Here is a 24,094-nt window from a genome sequence, read left to right as displayed (position 1 = left end):
CACGTGTTCTTAATTTTTCTGAATACTATATAAGCTGCATCATTAACCTTACCATGACGATTTTTTTTGACCTCTTGCATTATTTGCAATTGAGATCTTAAATTATCGTTAGTTCATGTAAAATGGCATATTATTCACCTCAATTGGGTTATTTCTTATAACTCAATACGAGCAAGCATACAATATGTTGTGCCGCTACACATACTACAACACACCCATGATGATTTCCTAAACAGAAAATCTCTGGTTACGTGTGTAGGATCAATGGCCAAAGAGTTTGAAGAACTCGCTCTCGATGGACATAACTATCCTACTTGGGCGCTGGATATCAAGATCAGCCTTGCCTCAAAGAACATTCTGAGTGCATTGCTACCTCCTGCAGAGAGGACTGAGCCACTGCATGATGCCTACAAGTACAACGCATTGTACATTCTCAGGCATCACCTCCATCCTGATCTGAAAGCAGAATACGTGATGGAAGAAGAGCCAAATGTACTATGGTTATCCCTTAAAGACAGGTACGAGCAACAGAAGGCTGTAATCTTACCTGAGGCGAATCATGATTGGACTCATATTCGTCTCCAGGACTACAAGTCCATAGGTGATTACAACCATGCTATACATAAAATCTGTGCTCGTTTGCGTTTTTGTGGCAAGGAACCTTCAGATGCGGATAAGATTGAAAAGACACTCCAAACTATGCTCCCATCTGATAGGGTCTTGCAACATCAATACCGTGCTCGCAATTATCAGACTTACTCTGAACTCATACATGACCTACTTCAGGCAGAAAAGCACGATGAGCTTACGATGAAAAATCATAAGCAACGTCGAGTTGGGGCTGCCCCTATGCCTGAAATACATCATGCTATGAAAGATGAGAAGAAAGGGAATGGTTTCAAAAACCATTCCAAATTTTCTGATAATTCAAAGAAGCGCAAACGCAACAAACGTAAGGGTAAGAAAAACACAAAGGCTCCGAGGAAAGACACTACAACTTCCAAGGATGAGAAGTGTAAGAAGTGTGGATGCTACAACCATCCCACCAACAAGTGTCGCACTCCTCGCCACTTAGTGGCTCTGTACCAGCAAGCTCTCAAAGGCAAGGCTGCAGAAGGAAAGGAATACGAAGCTCACTTCGCCACTCCATCAAACTTGAAGGATAATACTGGAAATCCAAGCATGGGTCAAAAGGAACCATGCACTTCCAACCTTCCACCCCTGACCTACACTGAGCCTATGGACATAGACAACGTCATCGTCGAATATAGTTTGGATGACACCTTTGGAGACCTCAACTAGGATCCATAAGAAATTTGTTCTCTATTGTCCATGTGTGTGTATGGAACATATGTATTGTAATAAGTCTCGAGACATCGACTATAAGTGTGTGTACACTTCATACTCTATTGTATAATTATGTATGTAATTCTATGTATAATTAATTGAGTTCTTATAATTCTTTAATTATCTAGATTTGCGGGAGTCAATCCGATGGAGGAAGAATTGTGCTTAGTAGATAGTTGTACCACTAACTCTATACTTAGGGAAACAAAATATTTCCAAACTCTCACTAAGAGAACAGGAAATGTTTTAACAATCGCTGGACGCGATGCAACAATAGTTGGTTCTGGACGAGCCACTATTACGCTCCCTATGGGTACACAAATTACAATTGAGGATGCTTTATTGTATCCTGATTCAACTCGTACCTTATTGAGTTTCCGAGATATTCGGAAATGTGGTTTACATATTTCTACACATACAGAAAATAATGAGGAATTTCTTCTCATTACCAAACTTTCCGAATATGGCTCTAACGTTCTGGAAAGAATACTTTCATTCCCATCTGGATTGTACTACACATACATAAAACCTGTACCTCATGTTACGTACAAGGTGATTTTTCAGAATGTTGACGCATTCAAGACTTGGCATGCACGCCTTGGCCATCCTGGAATAGGGATGTTACGGAAAATCACAGGTAATTGCATTGGTCATGATTTAAAGTCTGCTAAATTTCCTAAACCTTCTGATTTTATATGTACATCTTGTGCAACGGGAAAGCTAATCTTAAAACCATCTCCGCTTAAGATTCATGCTGAGCCACTTAAATTCCTTGAACGCATTCAAGGCGACATTTGTGGCCCCATACAACCATTATCTGGACCGTTCAGATATTTCATGGTTTTGATTGACGCATCTACACGATGGTCACACGTGTGTCTCTTATCCACACGAAACCATGCCTTCGCTAAAATCATGACGCAAGTCATTCGATTGAAAGCATCTTATCCTGAACATCAAATCCAGAAGATCCGCCTGGATAATGCGGCTGAATTTGCTTCTCGAGCATTCAATGATTATTGTATGGCCCAAGGAATACACGTTGAACATTCAGTACCTTATGTACATACTCAAAATGGTTTAGCTGAATCTCTCATTAAGAGAATTAAACTCATTGCGAGACCTTTACTTCATGAATGCAATTTACCTACTTCTTGTTGGGGTCACGCAGTTTTACATGCTGCTGATCTCATTCAACTTCGCCCAACTGCATATCATAGCACTTCACCGTTGCACCTAGTACGAGGAAACCCTCCAAGTATTTCCCATCTTCGGAAATTTGGATGTGCAGTGTATATCCCTGTTTCACCACCCCAACGAACAGCTATGGGACCCCATAGGAAATTGGGTATCTATGTGGGATACCAATCCCCATCGATAATCAAAAACCTAGAGCCCCTAACCGGTGATTTATTCACAGCCCGGTTCGCTGATTCCATCTTTAACGAAGATCATTTCCCGGCATTAGGGGGAGAATTTAAGTATCCTAACGAATGCCAGGAAATCAATTGGGATGACAAATCCATCCTATACTCAGACCCTCGTACTCAGGAAACTGAACTTCAAGTTCAGAAAATTATAGAAATGCAACACTTTGCTAACAATCTGCCTGATGCGTTTACTGACTATAATGGTGTCACAAAATCCTTGAATCCTGCTGTCAATGCGCCCAGCCGAGTGGAGGTACCTCGAAAAACCATTCAACCCCCTTCTCAACCGATTAGGGGGAGGGTTGCTAAGCAGGATAATGCTTCTAATAAGCGACAAAGGAAAGGAAGGAACACACGATCCTCTAAATCAGTAAACGAAAATCAACTTCCGGTTGATGGACACCGAGTGGATACAGTACATCCACAAACCAGCACTATAGTGCACAATTCAGATGTTGCTGGCACATCGGAACACCCTGAACCCATTCTTCCTATGAATCAAGAAGAATTACACGGGGTACAAGAAATTTCCATTAATTATACTAGTTCTGGAGAACTATATGATCGTAAGAATACGGTCGTCAACGCATGTTTCTCATCAATCATAGCCAATAACCTTCTATCTGATCCAGATCCTAAATCCATGGTAGAGTGTCAACAACGCTCGGACTGGAACAAATGGAAGGAAGCAATTAACTCCGAATTATCCTCACTAGCGAAAAGACACGTATTCACCTCAGTGATACCTATACCTCATAAAGTTCATCCGGTTGGATTCAAATGGGTTTTCACTCGGAAACGAAATGAAAATAATGAGGTTGTGAGGTATAAAGCGAGATTAGTTGCGCAAGGGTTTACTCAAAGGCCTGGCATTGATTACAATGAGACATACTCTCCTGTTATGAATGGAATAACTTTCCGATATTTAATATCATTGGCAGTACAAAAACGTCTATTTTTGCAATTGATGGACGTCGTGACCGCATATCTTTATGGGTCACTAGATTCGGACATCTACATGAAAGTTCCTGATGGAATATCTGTACCGAATAATGGCAAAAATCGTAACTTGTTTTGTGTTAAACTTAACAAATCTCTCTACGGCTTAAAACAGTCTGGGAGAATGTGGTACAATCGACTTAAAGAATTCCTTATGGATAAGGGTTATTCTAACAGTGATGATTGCCCATGTGTATTCATTAGGAAGTCTTCTACAGGCTTCTGTATTATATCAGTTTATGTAGATGATTTAAATATCATTGGTCATAAACGTGATATTGATGAAGCATGTAATCTTCTAAAAACAGAATTTGAAATGAAGGATTTGGGTAAAACCAAATTTTGCTTGGGTTTACAACTTGAGCACCTTCAAACGGGAATTCTCATTCACCAATCTGCATATGTCCAGAAAGTATTGAGTAAATTCAATATGGTCAATGCATATCCATCCAAAACTCCGATGATCGTTCGGTCCCTTGAGAGGGATAAAGATCCTTTCCGACCACGTGAAGACGGAGAAGAGGTTTTAGGTCCTGAATACCCATACCTTAGTGCAATTGGAGCACTTATGTATCTAGCAAACAATACCAGACCCGATATTGCATTTGCAGTAAATCTACTTGCTAGACACAGTGCCGCTCCTACTAAACGCCATTGGAGTGGGATTAAGAATATTCTTCGATATCTCCAAGGCACGGCAGATCTTGGTCTATTTTACGAAAGAAATCAGGATCATAGCCTCGTGGGATATACAGATGCAGGATATCTTTCAGATCCTCATAATGCAAGATCACAAACAGGATACGTTTTCCTACACGGTGGAACTGCTATGTCATGGAAGTCTTCTAAACAGACTCTAGTAGCAACGTCCACAAATCACTCAGAGATCATTGCACTATATGAAGCCTCACGTGAATGTGTATGGCTAAGAAGGGTGATTAATCATATACAATCATCATGTGGAATTCAACCTATTGAGTTACCCACCATTATCTACGAAGATAACGCAGCTTGTGTTGCACAGATGCAACAAGGTTATATCAAAAGTGATGCTACGAAGCATATCTCTCCTAAGCTATTTTATCCTCACCAACTCCAACAAAGTGGTGAGATAAATGTCATGCAAGCTAAGTCTTGTGATAACCTCGCAGACTTATTCACTAAGTCGCTACCTTATTCTACATTTAACAAATGTGTTAGGGGCATTGGTATGCGCCGACTTAGAGATTTGCTTGCATCAGGGGGAGAATCTCTTTGATTTAACTATTCTTACACATCACATTGTACTCTTTTCCTATATATGAGTTTTGCTACATAAGTTTTCTCATATTAGGTTTTTAATGAGGCAATGTCAACACAAGTAAATGTCTATCTCTTATTTTTCCTTTCAGGGATTTTCAATAGAGATACCAAAGATATATACTGTTCTTTTCTCCAAAATTTTTCCCACTGGGTTTTTCTGGAGTTTTACGCAGTATATATGTATATATATTGTAAGCCTTTATTTCACAGGATCTCTAAAGATTATACATGATGGACAACTGCTCAAGGGGGAGTGTTACGATATATGATCAGTTGATCATTAGGAGTAACATAATCACATACGTTGATTACGGCGGTTACCTAATCAATGGTCATGATCATGTTTTGAACAGACATCTCCTCCACCCCTCCACCCCTTCATACATGTATAAATAACAGTGATCAATGAATAAAGAGTGACTTTTTGCCTCACAAATTACTACTGTAATTTAGTTCTAAACAAATCTGTTGCGTGGTCATCATGCGCCTTGTTACACGGGCCCGGTCGAGACGACCACATCCGGCGACCCCCCGGAGGCCCGGATGCGCACGTCAACTGAAACGAGCTCGACTGGCACGGCCAGCAAGCCTAGGAGACTGAATGCCGCAAGGCCGCACGGGGATGCCGTTTGCCGGCTGCCTCATGCCTACGCCGCCGCCATTGCCAGCCTCTGCGGCGAGGGTAGATAACCAGCCAGGGACAGGAAGACGTCCTCGAGCTGCTCGAGCAATCCTTTGAGCCGAGAGGCTCTCTCCGCTGCATCTCCCAGCTTCCCCGTGCCCTCCGCCCAGATCCGCCGTTGGGATGCTGTTGTCTCTTGCCTGCGCCACCGCCATGGCCGGCCTCTGCTGCGAGAGTGAGACGGAAGCGGCCGTCCGCGATCGAAAAGGGACATACGCGCTCAATATTCCACGCCTCACCGCGCGCCAGTGGTCGGTCGGGGAAAATCCTGAAGGCTGAAGCAGCAACGCCGGTGCCTCGCCGCCGCCGCAGGCTCGCCGCCTCCGCCATGGATTGACTTGCCACTTGGGTGTGTTTGACCGTTGGCCTCAATAGTAAGGTCTATTTCGTAAAATAGCTGCCGCGAATTTACCCAGCACGTTGCGAGCCGCTCAAAGCCATCCGAAATTTGGATCGCGATTCGCGATCAAACTCGAGGTCCGTTTGAAGGAAAACTTTAATACTATGGACTATTCTGCAAAATAGCCGCTGTCGATTTGCCCCGTCCGGTCCCGAGCCACACAGTATGGCATGCGCCAGCGCTGGCGAGCGACAAATCGAGAGATTGCCAGCCGCAGCGAACCTCACAGCCCTGCGCCGCGCTCGCCGGCGGGTTCCGAGTCGAGTGCTTCGCGGGCTCCGGCGCCCCTTCCTCTCCTCTTCCGATGCTCGCCCCGCCGCCTCAACGCGCCGTCTCTCGGCCGCCTCCGCCCCCGCCTCCGCGACGACGCGCCGGCGGCGGCTGTTTTTGCGCACTGCCGCATCGGGATGCATTGCGGCGCGCGCCGACCGCGCCAACTAGGCGCATTGGTTGTTCGACGTGACGCTGTGTAGGGGACAGCAACGTCGCAGGGCGCAGGTCACGGCACGCCATCGATGGGATGCCGAGGGAAGTCAAGCTAGGGAGACGATGCTTGATGAAACGCCGGAGCCACGAATGCTACGGTTGCCGCCACCACCGTAAAAACGGACGTGCCGCCAGCGCCCAGCCACTCCTCCCCACGAATTCTCTGAGCATATATCTGGCCGCGTCGATCGACCGAGCGGCTGCCGGTGGAGTGCGGAAGGGACTGGACACGGGGGAATCAGAGGGACGCGGGGTGGTCAGATTATGCGTCGTGCTGACTGCTGAGGTTACAAGCCGACGCTCGTGTCACCGGGGAGCATCATCGGCAGCGAGCTCAGTCAAGACGAAGAGAGGCGCCGACACCGCACGGCGGATATAATGGCGGCCCTGAAGCCCGTCAATGAGCGAGACAGGAGGAAAGGGCAGAAGGCGACACTGGACACTGCGTGTTTCATGGAGATGGAGTTCTTGGTTCGCATCATGCAGGAGCTGCCCGAGAACATGCCAGAGCCAGACTGCTGAGACCTGAAGATTTAGATTCCAGTTCCAAGCCTTACCATTCAGATTCAGGTTCCAGTGTCAAGGATGAACTTTACCATTCAGATTCAGATTATGATACGGGTTCAGATTTTGATTCAGGTTCAGGTTCAAGTTTCAGTATCAAGGAAGAACTTTACCATTCAGATTCAGGTTCAGGTTCAGACTTTGTGGTTGATGTGTCAGATTTAGACTTTGCAGTTGATGATAGCCTACTTAATCAACCTTTTTAAATCATCAAGTTTCATATTTGCAATTCCTTGAATTTCTTTACTCTCTGATATGCAACTTCAAACTTCATTACTCAGAACTGAAATTCGATGTCACCTTGGAGAATTCCCTGCTTCTGAACCTTTTTTTTAGGGGGGCTACAGCAGGCAAGGAGCCAGCCTGAACAATTATATTAATATGCAAGGTTTGTACATATTTGGATTTACAGCCGTGTAGGAGCTGCTTCTGAACTTGATTGGATCTTAATTTCACACTGTACGGTTCCAACGGTACCTTTATTATCTGATAATGGCATCCTTATCACTAGTTGCAAACCACAGTAGCAAGATCACAGATAAATTACAGTACCCCACGATCACGAGATGTACCCTCTGCTCTTGAGGCTCTCCACAGCGTCCCGGATGATCTTCTCCAGAGGGCTGATCTGCAGCCCCAGCGCAATGAGCTTCTTCGACCCCACCTCCGCTCTCACCAGCCCAGGCTGGGTATCCTTGGGGAACCTGCAACACAGAGCAACAGCGCAAGTCTCAATCTCAAGCACACCTAGAGATCTCAGCAGTAGATGACACAAGCATTTCCTAAGATTGCTGTCTGACACTCTGACTCTATCATGTACACACCTAAATTTCATTCTTTTTTCACCGTGAAAAGGTTTGGATGGTCGCTTACTTGGGCACTTTGTAGTTGGGATAGAGCTCGGCGACTTTGGCCGCGAAGTTGCTCCAGTGAGAGATGGACTCGATGCAGAGGTGCCTCCCGGACGCCGATGGGTTCTCGAACACCAGGATATGAGCCATGGCGACGTCTTCGACGTGGGTTGCGCCCATAAAGATATCCCTGTACTCCTCTGTGCAACCTGCATCGCCAAAATGGTGTGCTTCAATGTTCCGTTGACCTCATGGTAACCACACAATGAGCAAACAAGAACAATGTTGTTCTCAACACTACATGTGACTATTTGAAACTTACATTGAGTGGCCAAAGACTATCATATTTTTAACAATATTGTGAACACTATTTCGAAACCATATATATTTGCACTGGAACGACCAAGCTAGACATGATCGAAGACTACAACTCAAAATTTTCGTATTTTGAATGAAAAGTAGCATTCAGAGTTCAAAACAAATGCCTGAAGCTTTACCTTGAAGGAGGCGTAGAAGGACGGACATGCTAGAATTGATGGTTGCTGGAATTATCGGGCCCATAACACAGCTAGGGTTAACCACGACCACATCCAGTCCGTTCTCCTCTGCAAACTTCCACGCCACCTTCTCTGCCAGTGTCTTCGAAACAGAGTACCAAAGCTACACGTAGAAGCTAATGTGATGTGAGCTGAAAGATACAGCGGTGAAATTACAGATAGTGCAGGCGTTGCATCCTGGAAATCCTGCAGCCTTCTTCTTCATCGGCATCCACTGAGTTTCCCAAGCTTTCATACATGCTGCGATAGGTAGGCTCACCCCGTTCTTCTCGCAGTAGTCGATGTCAGTCCAGCAGCGCTCGTCGGGGACCTCGCCGGCGGGCCACCCCGGGCTGGGAATGATGGCCGAATTGGACGAGGTCACCACCACCCGCCGCACGCCCCCGGCCTCCTTGGCCGCGCGCAGCACGTTCAGCGTCCCTTCCACCGCCGGCACTATCAGTTGCTTCTGCGACCAGAGGCGGAGCAGGTCAGTCTGGTGATAGAAGAGAGGACAGCGACGACGTACGGGGCAATTGTACCTGGGGGTCGCTGACGGGGTCGATGATGCAGGGGGAGGCGAGGTGGAAGACGCCCAAGCAGCCCCGCACGGCGTCGAGGAGCACCGCGCCGTCGAGGAGGTCGCAGCGGAAGATGCGGAGGCGGCCCTCGCCGGCGCCGGCGGCGAGCGCGAGGAGGTGGTCCGTCTCCGCCTTGTCATCTGCACACCACCGCCCGATTTGATATGATAGCCGCCGCATCCGAAGCAAGCGACCATGACATTGTCAAGGGCTGGGCTACTGACCGGGGTTGAGGACGCCGGCGTGGACGTTGTAGCTGCGGTCGAGGAGGCAGCGGACGAGCGTCGAGCCGATGAAGCCACTGGCGCCGGTGACCAACACCGTCTCCCCCTTGGCTGCCCCGCTCGCCATCTATTCCCGGTGTCTCACTCTCTAGTCTTTCCGAGTGTGTGACCTTCGTGTGGCTACCGGGCTCTGTTTGTTTTTTTTTTATGGAAGGGCACTGGATTTTTGATGGATGCAGTTGGCACTTGGCACCAGCTCCGGAACTGACAAAACAGCGGCCTCTTTTGGATTTTTTCACAGCAGTCACAGTCACTTCAGGGTTTGGGCTTGGAGCTGAGCAAGGCACCAGAGCAGAGCATTGCACTGTCAAATTAGCAGCTGCTTAGCGTGCATGAGGAGAAAATGTTACATTCTACTGCAAGTTATGGGTTGCCTTCACCTGAACAGGAACATACATCTCAGATCAGCGCTGAAGAGAGTCTGAATTGAAGCAGAATTTACACGGCCAGCGATATATCTTTTCCTCAAAGAATATAAACATCAGTGGCTCATAAATCATTACCGAAAATGTACCCCAGATCAAGGAGCGAACACCACTACGCTTTTGTGAGCACAGTATTTCTCTAAATGTGGAAACCTCAATTATTGCACATACCAAGTAGATCGTGAATGTGATCTCATCTCTACGTGGCATGATCCCCTCACAAGGAAAACAGTTCACTCAAATCCGAATCTGAGCCCGTGATACAGCTAGGCTCAAAATCCTAACCTACCTAGAACGAATGCTTTATCTCCAGGATTGGCTAGCCTCCATTGATGCAGAGTCCAAAACTTGCGGCGCTTTGCTACGGTTTGATGAAGCGAGCCAATTTTCCGAGCACACCTCTGAGGTTGCGTATGCCGGCTCCTGTTTTAGAGCTCACCATCATCTGCATCAAGTATCATTGTGTGAGACGACAACGTAATAATTCATCAAAATGCAAAGAGTGTGTATATGGAAAAAGAAGAGAGGTGAATTCAAAAGCTCACCACTGGGTTTACCACTGACTTATTCTTCTTTAGACTCTGCAGTTGAGTGTGCAAACAATTCTGTTAGCTAATAAACTGACATGTGAATTAACAGGATGGACTGGGAAAAGAACCTCTTGGATTTCCATAGCACGGCGAGCGACATCTATCGGGAAAACTAAATCAGTCTTGGTCAGCACAATCTGGTACGGTGTCTTGTGCCTACAATGGCACATTTGAAAATGTCAATTACAGAAACAGAGGTGACATCAGTATAAATATATATTTCAAAAAGGTTATTAAATGTTTTCAGCAAATTTGCACACGATAATGAATTATTCTCATTTTACTGACTATGATGTGCTTGCATCAAGACCATGCCAAAAGCATAAACTGTTCAAAACTGAAATAAACAGGAAAAGAGATAGTGTGTTTGAAACTTGAAAGAAAGGCCGGCCACACCTTTCCATTAAATCTACAAGCTCGTAGTCCAATGGCTTCATTCCACGCTTAGTGTGTACAAGAAGACACACTCTTTCTAGGCCAACCCTGGTAGAAACGTATTCCTTCACCTACAAGTTGCAACAGTGGGTTTAAGAAGAATAACAGGTCAACTGATGCAGAATGCAGCATTACAAGATCCATTTCAATCCTACAATTCAGATTTCAAGGTACTTACAAGTTCTTGCCATGACTCCTTAACTTCTTCCTTTGCATAAGCAAATCCATATCCAGGTAAATCAACAAGGCATAACTTCGATGCAAGGCGAAAGAAATTTATACTCTGCATTTAATTAATAATAATTCCAACAAATAAACTTTAAGCATCCAAAGTCGATAGAAGCAAATAAGCAACACTCTGCCTGCTGCTCCACTCTTCCACAGTTTCGTTGCATCATACCTGAGTAAGTCCTGGCTTATCTGATGTTCGTACAATACCCCACTGTCTTGTAAGTGCATTTAGGAGTGAGGATTTTCCAACATTTGATACACCTAATATTTCAGTGGGTTAACAGAGATTTCAGTGGGTTAAAATATCACAGCTACAGCATTTTTGTTTCCTTCAGTTACCTGCGAATGCAATCTCTGGAAGTGCAGGAGGAGGGAATGATGAAGAGATCTTGGCAGCAGCAAAGAATTCCAGCTTATTTCTAAATACCTGTCAATTGTTTTAATTGAACGACAATCACTAATTGTAGTTTTAAATTCACACAACAAAGTGCCATATAACATCATAAACTATGTGGAAGACACTTTTTTTCTGGCACTGATTATATGGCATAGTTCTTACATTTTCTTCTATGCGCTCACGTTCTGTGCTTGTTGAGAAGGGAACATTATCCAGAGGAGCAGAAATCTTGACGTTGTAGCCAGCATTTTTTATCTCATTTAGTCGCCTGCGACCTAGTAACTGCAAACAACAGTAAGAGTTTGTTTCACATACAATCATAGCATGTGAGAAGGTTGATAAGAGACAATCGTGCGTACATTATCTTCCACATATGAAAGCATTGAGGGAGTTGGCTGTATAGCACGGAATTTTGCATTTATAGACATTTCAGTCTCTTCAGGTGCACACTTCACCAGAACCTTCTCTGCACTGCAAGCTTTAAAAAAACAAAAAGGTAGATGGAACATATCAAAACAAAAGCACCAGATTACATATTCAACATAGATATCCTTTTCAGAAGACCAAGAGTTTACATATTCATAAGAAATGGAAGCAAGTAAAGACATAATTCATTTCATTTTCAGAAGTCAGGAGTTCAGGAACAAAATTTCAAATTGCTAGCTTCTCCAATCTAAAATTAAACTGACCTTGTAAAAGGTCCCAATGTGTAAGCATCCTTTGGATATCTTTTTATATTCTTTAGTTCAAATTTTTAGAAAGGGATGTTCTCATATCATATAAATATTTTCAATGTTGTACATTGGTATAACGAAAAACCAATATAATACAAGGATCTCAATATTTCATTTGGCCCGGCCTTGATAACCCTCAAGAATGAAAAATATTTCATTTGATATGCTTAGAAATAGGAACTGGAACACTATTCGAAGGTCGGAGAAAGAAAACATTCAAAAAATGGGGCTGTTTTACTGTTGAAGGGTTTATTTGGTTGTGCACATGAAACAATAGAACTAACAAGAATATGCATAAGTGCAAGTGCAATAAGAAGTAAGACTAAGCATAGTCATATGAACCATTGAAAAAGTGTAGCACAGAATTCGCACCAGCCTGGATAGGAGGAGAATCTTCGATCCTTTTGTTCGAAGTGTCGTAAGGATCTAGCTTCATCCGCTTTCTCTTCTTAGGAGGAGTAGGTTCCTCACCATCAGGAACTACATCCTTCTTAGCAGGCTTTATTTTCTTCCCACTCCCGTCCAGCACTCGAGTAAGGCGAGGGCGAGGCTTCTCTTCTTCAGTAATATGATCTGAGTCATCTGACTTCTTGCTATCTGCAACCTCCTCATCCAAAGCTACATCTTTAGCTGCACCCTTTTTTGTACGCTTGAATTCTGTAGATGCATCAAACTTCTTCCCTAGTGATGCTCCAGAGTTCTTACTGAGCGCTGATCGACCCGTGATACCTCTACTAATATCAGAAACCTTGCTGGTACTCCTCCCTGCACGTGAGCTGTCCTCAGACCAACTTTGAGACTTCAATCTATCAACTTTTCCAGGAGCAACTTTGCGACGGCTTATGGTGGAAGCAGTCTTCCTGGTAAACTTTGATTTGGAAGACGAAGCATTCTTGCCACCACCAACATCATCCCACGAGTCATCGTCGATCTTCCTTTTCCTCCTGTCAAACCCAGATGCACTCTTCTTCACAGCAACTCGAGGCACTCCCTCACTCGAACGTCTTGTTGAGCCTGCATTTCCTCGGCGCCCTTTGTATTCTTCCCTCTTCTCGTTGTTGCTCCAACTTGCAACCCTGGTTCCTTTCGCTCTGTCATTTCCTCTTTCCTTGTTCTTCCTTCCACTGGAAGGTCCACTTCTGCTCCAATTCCTCTGGCCACCAGGGGCGGTCATGGGGTTTCTGGTTCAACCAGGGGCGGACCCAGATCCGAATACAAATAGCACACGTTAGGGGGTTTGGGTGTTCGATTTCGCACAGCAGGAAAGGAAGGGAAGGGAAAGGGTGGACATACCTTGTCGGCCGGCGAAGCGTCCGACGAAGAACTGGCAAGGGCGGCGCCACTCCCCTGTCGTCGCCGCTTGGAAAGAAGGCGGCCGAGCGAGCGAGCGAGAGAGAGAGAGAGGAGAAGAGAAAGGGGGACTTCCGTGCGGTGCTCCGCCGCGCGTCGGGAGGCCCACGAGAAGCCCACAAACGCAGCAGCAGATGGCAGGGAAGGTGGGGATGAAGGCGATGTGGTTCTCGACGAGAGGGAGAGAGGACTTCGGTGGACGGAGGCCTGGCTTTTCGTGTCCGTCCGCCGGCGGTGAAGGTCTCCGATAGAGAGGCACGGACACCTGCGAGAGGAAGAAGGTGGCTGACTGGCTTCCCCTCCCGCCGCCGCCAATGAATTCGCCGCCGGCGAGGTGAGGTTTCCGGTTCTTCCCTAAACCCTTCCTTACTCAAATGAACCCTCAGCTATGGACCACGGTCCATAGACTCAACAATCATGCATCCGACAGGCCGTGGCCCAATAACTTGACCGCTGTACTGGACTTGCATGGCCCAACTCACAAATTACGAAAAGATAAGCTGATTTGAAAGCTGAGAATTTCTGGGTTTCTTAGACAGCCTTTGAGGAGAGAACTGTATGTACGTAACAATTGGCGGCTTCTTTTTTGAAGCAGTCATCGTCGTCGTTGCGAGGGCACATCAACTGAGCCGGCAGCATGGGAGCAGGCCCCACAGATTCCGAAACCTGCAGTGGGTTAGTTAGCATGATAGTGTAACGCCAGTTTTAGTTAGGAGTATTATCCTATGAGATTGGAAACTAGGTAACTGTGCTGCAGGAGTGTTGCAGTGATGATACTTCTTTCTTATTCCTACCCTACAATTTGCTGATGTGGTATGATATTTAATGCTTATTACATTTTTATTGAGATTGGCCTAACTCCATAACGCATGTTCAGAGTATGAAAACAGGTTTAGTTTTTTCAGGGTTTGGTAGGATTCTGTGTACTAGCAAGACCGCTGTCAGGCACTGGGATACGACACGACGCATGCCCGCAGGTTTACCGGTTGGTTGATGCTGAAACTTGCTCAGCTTCTAGCAGGTGCAGCAGCTTGGAGCCTTGGCGCCGTGGGTAATATGGTTAGTTAACCTAACCGCGGCGACATTGACCAAGTATGGACTAGCTACGAGCTAGTCCATTAAACAAGTGTCCAGTGTATTCAGTAGCTTGATCTCAGTCATGCTTGGTGAGACGTTTTTGTCACCGATCGGCCAAGGGCGTCGATCCCGGAGCGTGATATGGACAAACGGACGATCTTGTTGTCTGAATTTATGACGAATTCGCATCACGAGAACGGCGAAAAGTCCTGAAGAAATTACTACTGATCAGCACCGGACAAAGCTTCAGCTAGCAACGGGCCAACTACTGGCTAGCAGAACACCATTCCACTGGGCGACCTGTAAACCTGCTAATGACTACTAGTTGATCTTCCTGTGCAGACCTGCTACTTCAGAAAAAGGCAGCCCATGAACCCTGAACCCCTGATAACAGTGTGAGCTTGGTTCCAGGTGGTTTGTCAGCAGTGCCTATGTCTCGTCTCGATCGGCAATGTTCCAGGATCTCATCCAACCCTACATTTGGGAGAATAACACAGTAAAAGGTTCTGAACACTATAAAAATACGTAGCTCTCCTACGTTTTCGAGAAAAAAATTCTGAACACTTTCACCGGAACTGATGCTTCCTCTAAAGGTGAGGTGAGATGACACTGTCGGAAAGGAACCTTCAGCAAACAAACCGACCACAGCTCGCGTCAGTTCCCAAGCGCGTTGCTCTCCCTCTCACTAATCAACTCGATCTCCTCTTCAACAGCTGCATAAAGAAACGGAGGGGAGGAGGAGAAACACAACCCGCCTGTTCTGAATAATGGCCGAGCTCTTCGTCATCCGTACTGATGAAGGAGAGTTTTTTCGGTAAGTGGGGCGACGAGTCCGACCGCCCATCTCCGTCCGGTTTCCTCTTGACTGAAGCCTGTCTAAAATAATACCGCGTCATCAACTGCCCGTTGCTCATTATTCAGGACTAGTACAGGCTTGTGGATTGTATATGTATTGATCGGTGATCAATGATCAAATGGGAGCTAGCTTCCAACTCACTCCCTCTCAGAGCCTCATGCTCATCGCCGAGCCAGGCCAGCAGCTTCACGTACGCCGGATCCAGCCTAGCCACAATTCAAACCGCCCCTGCCTATATAAAGTCCCGAGCTTGGCCTCGGTGCCTGGACCTTGGTCGTTGCAGGCTTGCTGCTCGGCTCTTGGTTTTCAAGGGAATCACTACATTGTTTTGGTAATTTCGTGTGAATTTCCTGCCACTGAAACCTACGTTTTTCCCCATGGATCCCACCAAGCAGCTCGCTCTCCGGCCGATCTCCAGCAGGAGAAGCGGCAGCGTCTGCGGCGAGGTGGCCGCGGCGGGGGAGCGGTCGGGCCTGGCGACCGCGTCGTTCCGGGTGTACTACGGCCTGCGCCCCGGCGCCGTGCCGTTCCTGTGGGAGTCCGCGCCCGGCACGCCCAAGGCCGCCGGCGCCGGCGCCACGGCTTCCGTCTCGCCCGCCGAGATGGCAGGCGCCGACGCTGAGCTCCCGCCGATATCGCCGCCGCCGTCGTACTACTCGTCCCAGATGAAGAAGGGGAGGAGGAGGTGCCGGGCGGGCTGCGTCCTGGGGGCGCTGCTCGCCGCGCTCGGCGTCAGGAGGACGTCGCGTCGGCGTCCGGCCTCGCGCCTTTGAGCTCATGCTGCGTCGTTCCCCGGGCTGACTGCATAGGGAGATCATCAATAATGCTCTTGTACGAACATTGTTGTACACTACTCCATAGCAAACTCTGTTCTTGCAGGGGATACATATATATGAACTCTAAATTACTTCTGTAGCAGTAACATGCCAATGAATCATCAGCTCTGTGACTAAATTTTTCGCTATCTTTCTTCTTTTTTCTTCTGATGAGCTATTTTTTCTTTTCTTGCAAGTACTAGGATATTTTATTTTATTTTATTTTTTGGAGAGGAGATCACCCTCGCTCTTTGCCCCTCTCTTTTTTTTTTTGGTGAAAAGATGATCTTTGCCCCCTTGGTTTTGCGTTAGCGACGAATGGGGAGTAGCGATAGCGAACATTTTGTAGGTAGGACCAGACCAACGTCAATGCAGGACGGGCCTTCATGGTTTGGACCGTTGGGCTGTTCTTTTCTGAGACGTTCGAGTGGGTTTCGCTTTCTTGAGAAAAGGCCTTTCTAGCCCAAGCAGCCCACATTGCATCTGCGATGTACAAATATACGGGTGTTCAATACGTAGTACGAAATTACTCGTATTTTATAATTTTCATCAATTCAATCCGACAAGGTAATATGCAGGTGGCCGAGTCGGTTTCGTTTCTTGCACAAATCCGCGTGACCAGACCATAAATAAAATCGTCGGCTTCCCAAAGGCAAAGCGGAAGAAAACGTAAACCAGGGTCCCGCCTTAAACTGCCCCTTCCGCTTCCGCTCCTCTCCTCTCGGGGTCCGTCCATGGCGGGCGGCGGCGAGAAGACTCCGGCGAGTTCCGCCCAGCCGCGGAAGGCCCCTACCCCTCATGCGTCGGTAAGTGCGGCTATCCCCCACCCCCGACGCTTCTATATCGACCGCAAAAGGCGCTGGTTCCAGTAATTTCCGACCCGCAACGGGTTAGGGTTCGCGGCAAGCCGCTGTTGATTGCTACAGTACAATGTAGTGTTGAGTTGCAAAAGTTGCGCGATGTCGTGTGGTGGTTAGATTGCGGGCTAGTTATTCGTGGTTTCGTAGGAAGTGGGAGCTTATTAGAATCATCTCTTTGGCTGCCGAGATGGTAAACCCATGGGTACAAAATGCAAGTGTTGTCCTTTCTCTGCAAATTAGGAGATGAACTGGTGATTTTCATGTCTGTTTGTGCAATATGAGTTGTAATATTGCAGGTGAACTTGGAAAAAGAAGATGTATGATGCTTAAATTTGACAGTAGTTTCTGATTACTTCTAAATTTGAATTCAAGTTGTGTTGTATATGGTATGTATATTTTTGACAACCCATTTGGATTCTTCTTTCATGCGTTCGGCTTCTAATATTCTAGCAATAATGTTAGGTCTACGGAAGGTCTTCGGAACGGCAAAAGCAGGGGGCATGTACATTCTCTCCTTCAGCTAGCAGCAAATATTCACCACAACAGATGGTTACACCTGCTAAACCACCGAAATCTGCAGACTCCAGAAGCAGTCCGTATAGTGCTGAATCTGTGGGATCTGATTCTGGAGCTGCCCCATTTGACATATGTGTGAGTGGTAGCAAAGGCCCCATCAAGTTGAATCCTTCTTTACTCGATATCAACAGAGCAAAAAGACGGGACAGGGAATTTTCCAAGGATGTAGCTCCGTTCCAGTACTTGAGACCTGGGATGGTTCTGTTGAAAAGATTCATAAAGCCTACTGATCAGGTATTTCTATGTTTACATGTACTATTTTTGTAGTCTCAAATCAATCATGTAGGCCCTTCGGCTTATCTGAGCATGACCAAGTAGCCCCTTATATTTGCATAAACATTTTTTGTTGAAGATAGTGCCTTATCTGAGGAAATATAACATTTCTGATCAATAAAAGAGTATGAAATGCTGTTTTCTCCTTTTGGGAATTTGCATGCTCATTTATTTAGGGTTCTGTCTTCCACGTCTTATCAGCATATTGTGTTCACAGCTCGCATAATTCTCAGAAATTTATAGTTGCCATGAATGTACATTGTCTCTTTTGATTTGATTCCCATGCTATTCTTAAATAGTAAATACCACATTCAAATACAACCAATGCACATTTACTGCTGAATGTATATTCCTGATGCTTTTGTGTCACATGTCAGGTTAAAATTGTCAAAGTTTGCCAGCAGCTTGGTGTTGGTTCAGGAGGATTTTATAGACCTGGCTACCGAGATGGGGCTATGTTAAGACTCTGGATGATGTGCTTAGGGAAGAACTGGGATCCGGATTCACGCTCATATGGCGATACACGTCCGTTCGATGGTGCTCAACCACCGACCATACCAGAAGAATTCAGGAAGTATGTTCAAGATGCCATTCAAGCTTCCCATGAACTCTCGACACAACACATAGGAGCTGTCAATGCTGTGGAAGAACTTCCTCTGATGTCACCAGATATCTGCCTTGTTAACTTCTACAACAGTAGTGGGAAGCTAGGTCTTCATCAGGTACAAAAGAACCACTTTCTGCAATTATATAAAATATCAGTTTCAAAACACTGTATGTCATGTTGAGATCAAGGTAGTCAAGGTTCTGAACTTGTTCTTAAAGAAAAAAAGGCAAAAAGGAAAGTAAAACTGATTCCTGCTTGACTAATTTACTAAACACTCGATGTGCATATGCACTTTTCTAGACAAGATAAAGCATCTTCAGTTACGAGGCTTTACTCACACAAGTTTCCTGTTCTTGGGCATTTCTAGTACAGCGTCCTTTGTTCTCTTATCTGCAATTGAAATGCCATAATGTTGCAATCTAGTTTGGCGATTGCTCACTGGATTCTACAATTGTTGTTATTTGACAGGACAAAGATGAATCAAGGAGCAGCCTTGACAAGGGATTGCCTGTCGTTTCTTTTTCATTAGGCGATACCGCAGAATTCTTGTATGGCGATGTTAGAGACGAAGGGAAGGTTTCAAGGGTCGATCTTGAATCGGGTGACGTCCTTATATTTGGTGGTAAGTCGAGACTGATATTCCATGGGGTTTCCAACATGAAACCTAAGACAGCGCCAAAGTGGCTGATGGATGAGACAAATCTTCGACCTGGGCGACTGAATCTCACATTCAGGCAGTACTAGACAGTTGGGCTACTTACAAGTAGAAGTCACTTATCATCTGTTGTACGTATTTAAGTATGCTATTACCAAAAATCTGCGAGTAGATTCTATCTAGTAACTGAAGATCATGAATTAACCGCTGCACTGAATGTTTGTTGTCATGATAAATCTTTTTGCCTTCATCGTGCATGTGAGTATTTGGGAATTCAGAGTTTCAGACATACAGGGATGTCTACAGATCACTTGAAAGTGGCACAGTTACACACAATATAGACAATAAAAGCAAAATGTTCATCCTCCCCCTGAGGATCGTAGTAGTCGTGAACCAGGACGGAGTCTGTCTCCTTCACCCATAGGCTATAGCTGATCAATACACACCACACACTGCTCGGTAAAGAAAATTTCTTGGAGCCACCCATAACAAGGCTGAGCAAGTTCCAGGAGCTTGATCTCTGGTTGGAAATATTCAGTGCAAACCACTTCTAAGGTGGAATGGTGAAAACCCCTCTAAAAAGCATACTTAGATATTCCAAAAAAATTGAAACAATACACATTCATAATTCATCCATATGTGTACTTTGTTGCAAAAGTTGAGATGCAAGGAATTTTGTCTTCTAGTGCACATTCTCCTCAAGTTTGACATTTTTGTATGAATTTTTACAAAACGAGTTTGCATCTCAAATTTTGCAACAAAATACATCTAAGTTTACTTTTCCGAACCAAATTAATAAAGACATACTAAGGAAATCAAGTTTTGCTGCTAAGGATGTAAGTGAATATCCAATAGTATTTTTTGAGTTAGCTAATTAATTACAATTGCATACCACTCTGGTTCATTTCTCCTCTCAAATTATTTACGTAGAATATCATTTTAGTTTATTTTATCAATTTTTTAGGTCAACCCAGTGACCTAAAATATATATAACTTGCATCCCTAGTTGCTGCTATGTTTGATTGATTGTGTTCCACTGGTACTACATTTTCCTCCCCAATCTGTCAGCTCAATTTTCTTATCTAGAATTGATTTACAAACGGATCGATCCTTGCCAAGGTTTGGCTTCTGACTTCTGAAGAATGCTCTTGAGATTATTCAGACAGACAGACAGACAGACAGACAGAGAGAGAGAGAGAGAGAGAGAGAGAGAGAGAGAGAGAGAGAGAGAGAGAGAGAGAGAGAGAGAGAGAGAGAGAGAGAGAGAGAGAGAGAGAGAGAGAGAGAGAGAGAGAGAGAGAGAGAGAGAGAGAGAGAGATTGTGTGGCTCTGTCGAAGGGCTCAAGTCAGCTTGTGTCCACGTTCGAGGATTAGTGCCTTTCCCTGGCAACCCCAGACATCCCAGTACGCACCGCACTGTTCTTGAGAGCCAGTCATGGATTTTAGGCTACCGAGCTGTGTTGATGCACGGCATGGCGGTCAGAAGAACCAGAACTTGGAGTCGGAGCTCGCACGCCAGCCGCGTCCAGAGGTGGAACGCCGACGCTCCCGGCGATCTTCCACCGCGCCTTGGCCTCCCCGTCCACGACGAACTGCAGCACACCGGGCTGCCATTGGAGCACGGAATGGACAGGGTGGAGTTGTTTGACGCCGGGAAGCACAGGAAGATTGCAATTGACGCTACCCAAATCCATGCCGAACTCGCGAATTTGACGCTCAGTGGTTGCTCGATCCGCAAGTCGCAACCCACCTTCAATGCGCGTGCTGGTGATGTTCATCGTGTCGTGGGTGGAAGGCGAGTGACGCAACGTCCGACGGTCTCAACGCGGCTGTGCTCCGGCGAGCCGACCTTCATGGGCCGGGGCGCCTGCCGTGGTTGTCGAAACACGGATCAGGACATTGGCGCCCATGTTGCATGCATGTCGGCACGATGGCACGTGCGCGCTCGCCGCGGCATGGCGACTCACAAGGGTCTGAACGAGCCGGCGCTCCGGGGAGCAACACATCATGCGGCGGAGATGGAGTTCTTACGCTCGGTGTTCGCGCCCCGGCGCTCAGATCTTCCTGGTCCTTGGTCACGGACGGTACGGAGCAAGCAGGGGATGCCACGCGGATGCTGACCTCTTCCAAGAGGGAGGAGAGGGAGGCAACCAACTCGCGGGCCGCGGCGGCTCTCCGGCGACAGCCGAGGCGGACGGACGGTACTGGAAATCCCGACCGGGGGTGGACGGTATTTTGACTCACGTCCACCCCTAGTTCATCTTTGACCGTTGGATCGAACACGTGCGGGTCAGATCGGGCGGGCTGAGGACTCGGTCATCGTTGTCAGGCAGGTGCGGGTGCGGCCGCGCGGGGAGCTGGATGCCGCCAGCGCCATGGCGGAGGCGCGCCATGGCGGAGGCCCAGGTCCGGCGCACCTCTGGAGCGTGGTGGACCACGCCTGCGGGATCGTCGGCGAAGGACGCGGGGAACGTCGTCGCCGCTTCATTCGAGAACAGTCCTCGCGGCTCACGCGCTCTGCCCCGTGGTTCCGCACTTCGCCGGCTCGTAATTCGTCGTCGCCGCGAGCGTGGGCCTTGCTACTGCTCCAAGTTCCATGGCGGCGCAGGATCGAAGCGGACGGTTGGGCAGCGAGCGCAACCGCAGCGAGCCAGCGACGGCGTTGTACTACTTTGCATCTCGGCTCAGACTTGAGGCTGGTCAGGGAGACTGACCCAGGCGCTGCCATGCATTTCAACAGAGATCGAAGTATCAAGCCATACGAATTGCGAAGCTTGCATATTCCTTGAACCTTGATTGGTAGATGTTGCCTAAGATTCAGTGTAGAACATAGGGAATGACTAGAATTGGTGATCGTGATCAGGAGCACTGGTTTGGCTTCTGAAGAATCCTCTTGAGATTATTCAGAGACAGTTTGTGGTTCTGCCAAAGGGCTCAGGCCATCTTGTGTCCACGCTCGAGAATTGATGCCTTGCCTTGGAAGTCCCAGTCCGCATGTTCTCGAGGGCCAGCCTGCCGACCGCGCCATGGCTTTCGGGTGACTGCAGGTCTGCAGCGGAGCAGCCCACGCCATGTTATTCACCGTACAGACATACAGTGACACAGAACAGATTTTCTGGTTCAGAACTTCACTTCAGACCTCATTGCAGCCATATTGTTTGCACCTTGCTGCACACGGCTGTGAAGCATTTCACATGCGGCAACTCGCTTTGGTGATTGCAAATCATGTCACAAATGAATTTGCTTATAGTCGCCCATTTTGTCAGATAACACAGTACAATGTTAATGCCTAGTTCCAAAATTTTTAGCACTCACAATCATTGACCTTTCTCGACATAGAATAAGGCAGGCATCTGACGAACAGCAAATATTTTCTTCATTAATCTTCAGGCATGAAACTCAAGCTGGCGTCTGACGAACAACAAAACTGAACTATTTAGGAGAGCCCTTCACCACTCGAACGAACGATCGATTCCTAATCAGCAGCTGGGCAATGTTTTCCGATGCTCAAGGGATCATAGTGATTTTTGGCCAATCTTTTTCATTAGGAAATGCATCTCAGGTACACCAATTAGTAGGTATGAGAGGGTTAATGGCGAACTGAAACTTATGAACTTCAACTGGGACAAGAACTAGAGCTGGCGATCCCTGGTGAGCATCCTTGCTACATGCAACGGGACCAGATGATCGATCAGAACTCAGAACTGGCAAGGATCGTCACCTACAAGGATCTTTGATCACCTGCCATTTGCCCTAAACAAGAAAGAGCAGAGCTGGCCTCTGGTAAAAGCAAAGGTCTGACCACGCTGGAACAGGCCCGGCGCCAGCAACTGGCTCCGCGACGCGCACCAGAGGATGCAGCCATAGCCCGTTGGCTGACGGCTCCAAGGCGGGGCGGCGGCGGCGACCATGTTGTGGCCGTCGTTCGAAAGGCTGAGCAGGACGTCAGCGTCCGTATTACGTGTCGGGACGTGCGCGCCAGCCGCGGCATCGCGAGACCATCAGGGTCTGGACAGCCGGCACCCCGTCGAGCCAGCACAACTGTGTTCACGCACCGGGACGCCATGGAGGCTGACCTCTTCCAGGAGAAAGGAGAGGGAGTTAACCAATGCCTGTGGTGCGGGGGCTCTCCGGCGAGCGCGAGCCACAGTGTGCAGCAGAGGCGGCGTCCTTGCCACGACCAGGGTGTGAGAACCGCCCAATTTAACACCATTTTAGACGAACCGCCGGTCGTTATAATTAAGATGAGAGCTAACACGCGCTCGCCCTTCGGCGTGCCACGTGTTAACCCACATCTAAATCACGACGACCAACACGACATTCACCCAAAATGAGACTAAATCCGGTAGTTCCGGTATGTGCTCCAACGCATGCCCAAGACCATGCACATGCACATACCGTCACAAGCTCTTACATCACCAATGATCCACAAAGAGCAAATTTTAACACAAGTTAAGCAACTAACCATTACAACATCAATTTAAGGAAAGTTTACGAATCTGAAATTTAAGGTTCAAATAACGAATACAAGCCTTGGGCTCACAATAACATAAAAGAGATAAAAACCATAGAGTCTAGTGTTTATCATGATATCCCAAGAACGATACGCAGCGAAAAATATACGATAGATAATATTAATGGCGTCTTGCTCAAGGACACCATTGACCATATTGGCCTATTCCTCGCCCGCGCCGGGTTCGGCGGGGTAGAAATAGACAAACACCACTTCCGGCTCACCTGCAACTTAGTAT

The 24,094-nt window shown here is 46.9% G+C and overlaps 5 protein-coding genes across 7 annotated transcripts; 3 read left to right on the top strand and 2 right to left on the bottom strand.

Annotated features, from left to right (window-relative positions):
* Positions 1–264: 264 nt before the first annotated feature.
* LOC112875773 lies at positions 265–1,302 on the top strand. The gene has a single exon (XM_025939743.1). It carries the CDS (start codon positions 265–267, stop codon positions 1,300–1,302), a length of 1,038 nt encoding a protein of 345 aa, XP_025795528.1.
* Positions 1,303–7,536: 6,234 nt separating this feature from the next.
* LOC112876560 (tetraketide alpha-pyrone reductase 1-like) lies at positions 7,537–9,766 on the bottom strand. The gene is made up of 6 exons (XM_025940691.1): positions 9,403–9,766; positions 9,140–9,318; positions 8,878–9,066; positions 8,559–8,721; positions 8,084–8,270; positions 7,537–7,914 (listed from the first exon to the last, which is right to left on the bottom strand). The coding sequence occupies exons 1-6, from the start codon at positions 9,527–9,529 to the stop codon at positions 7,770–7,772; spliced, it is 990 nt and encodes a 329-aa protein (XP_025796476.1). The 5' UTR covers positions 9,530–9,766; the 3' UTR covers positions 7,537–7,769.
* A 133-nt stretch (positions 9,767–9,899) lies between these two features.
* Positions 9,900–13,998, bottom strand: LOC112876559. 3 transcript variants are annotated; one of them, XM_025940689.1, is made up of 11 exons: positions 13,568–13,998; positions 12,647–13,482; positions 11,900–12,018; positions 11,703–11,822; positions 11,483–11,570; positions 11,313–11,404; positions 11,091–11,195; positions 10,874–10,983; positions 10,546–10,633; positions 10,433–10,468; positions 9,900–10,332 (listed from the first exon to the last, which is right to left on the bottom strand). In XM_025940689.1, the coding sequence occupies exons 2-11, from the start codon at positions 13,446–13,448 to the stop codon at positions 10,249–10,251; spliced, it is 1,644 nt and encodes a 547-aa protein (XP_025796474.1). In that variant the 5' UTR covers positions 13,449–13,482; positions 13,568–13,998; the 3' UTR covers positions 9,900–10,248. The 3 variants fall into 3 exon arrangements, with proteins under 3 accessions (XP_025796474.1, XP_025796475.1, XP_025796473.1); XM_025940690.1 differs by having other exon boundaries at positions 12,647–13,477; XM_025940688.1 differs by having other exon boundaries at positions 12,647–13,455.
* Positions 13,999–15,692: 1,694 nt separating this feature from the next.
* Positions 15,693–16,472, top strand: LOC112877742. Its single transcript, XM_025942099.1, has one exon. The coding sequence runs from the start codon at positions 15,935–15,937 to the stop codon at positions 16,328–16,330; it is 396 nt and encodes a 131-aa protein (XP_025797884.1). The 5' UTR covers positions 15,693–15,934; the 3' UTR covers positions 16,331–16,472.
* Positions 16,473–17,018: 546 nt separating this feature from the next.
* On the top strand, positions 17,019–19,579 carry LOC112875655 (alpha-ketoglutarate-dependent dioxygenase AlkB-like). Its single transcript, XM_025939587.1, has 4 exons — positions 17,019–17,178; positions 17,695–18,042; positions 18,459–18,803; positions 19,157–19,579. Exons 1-4 carry the CDS (start codon positions 17,107–17,109, stop codon positions 19,430–19,432), a joined length of 1,041 nt encoding a protein of 346 aa, XP_025795372.1. The 5' UTR covers positions 17,019–17,106; the 3' UTR covers positions 19,433–19,579.
* Positions 19,580–24,094: the final 4,515 nt, after the last annotated feature.

The sequence above is a fragment of the Panicum hallii genome, chromosome 9, assembly GCF_002211085.1.
Source record: "Panicum hallii strain FIL2 chromosome 9, PHallii_v3.1, whole genome shotgun sequence".
Lineage (NCBI taxonomy): Eukaryota > Viridiplantae > Streptophyta > Magnoliopsida > Poales > Poaceae > Panicum > Panicum hallii.
Note: the sequence above shows the minus strand (reverse complement) of the source record. Positions and strands in the feature narration are given on the sequence as shown.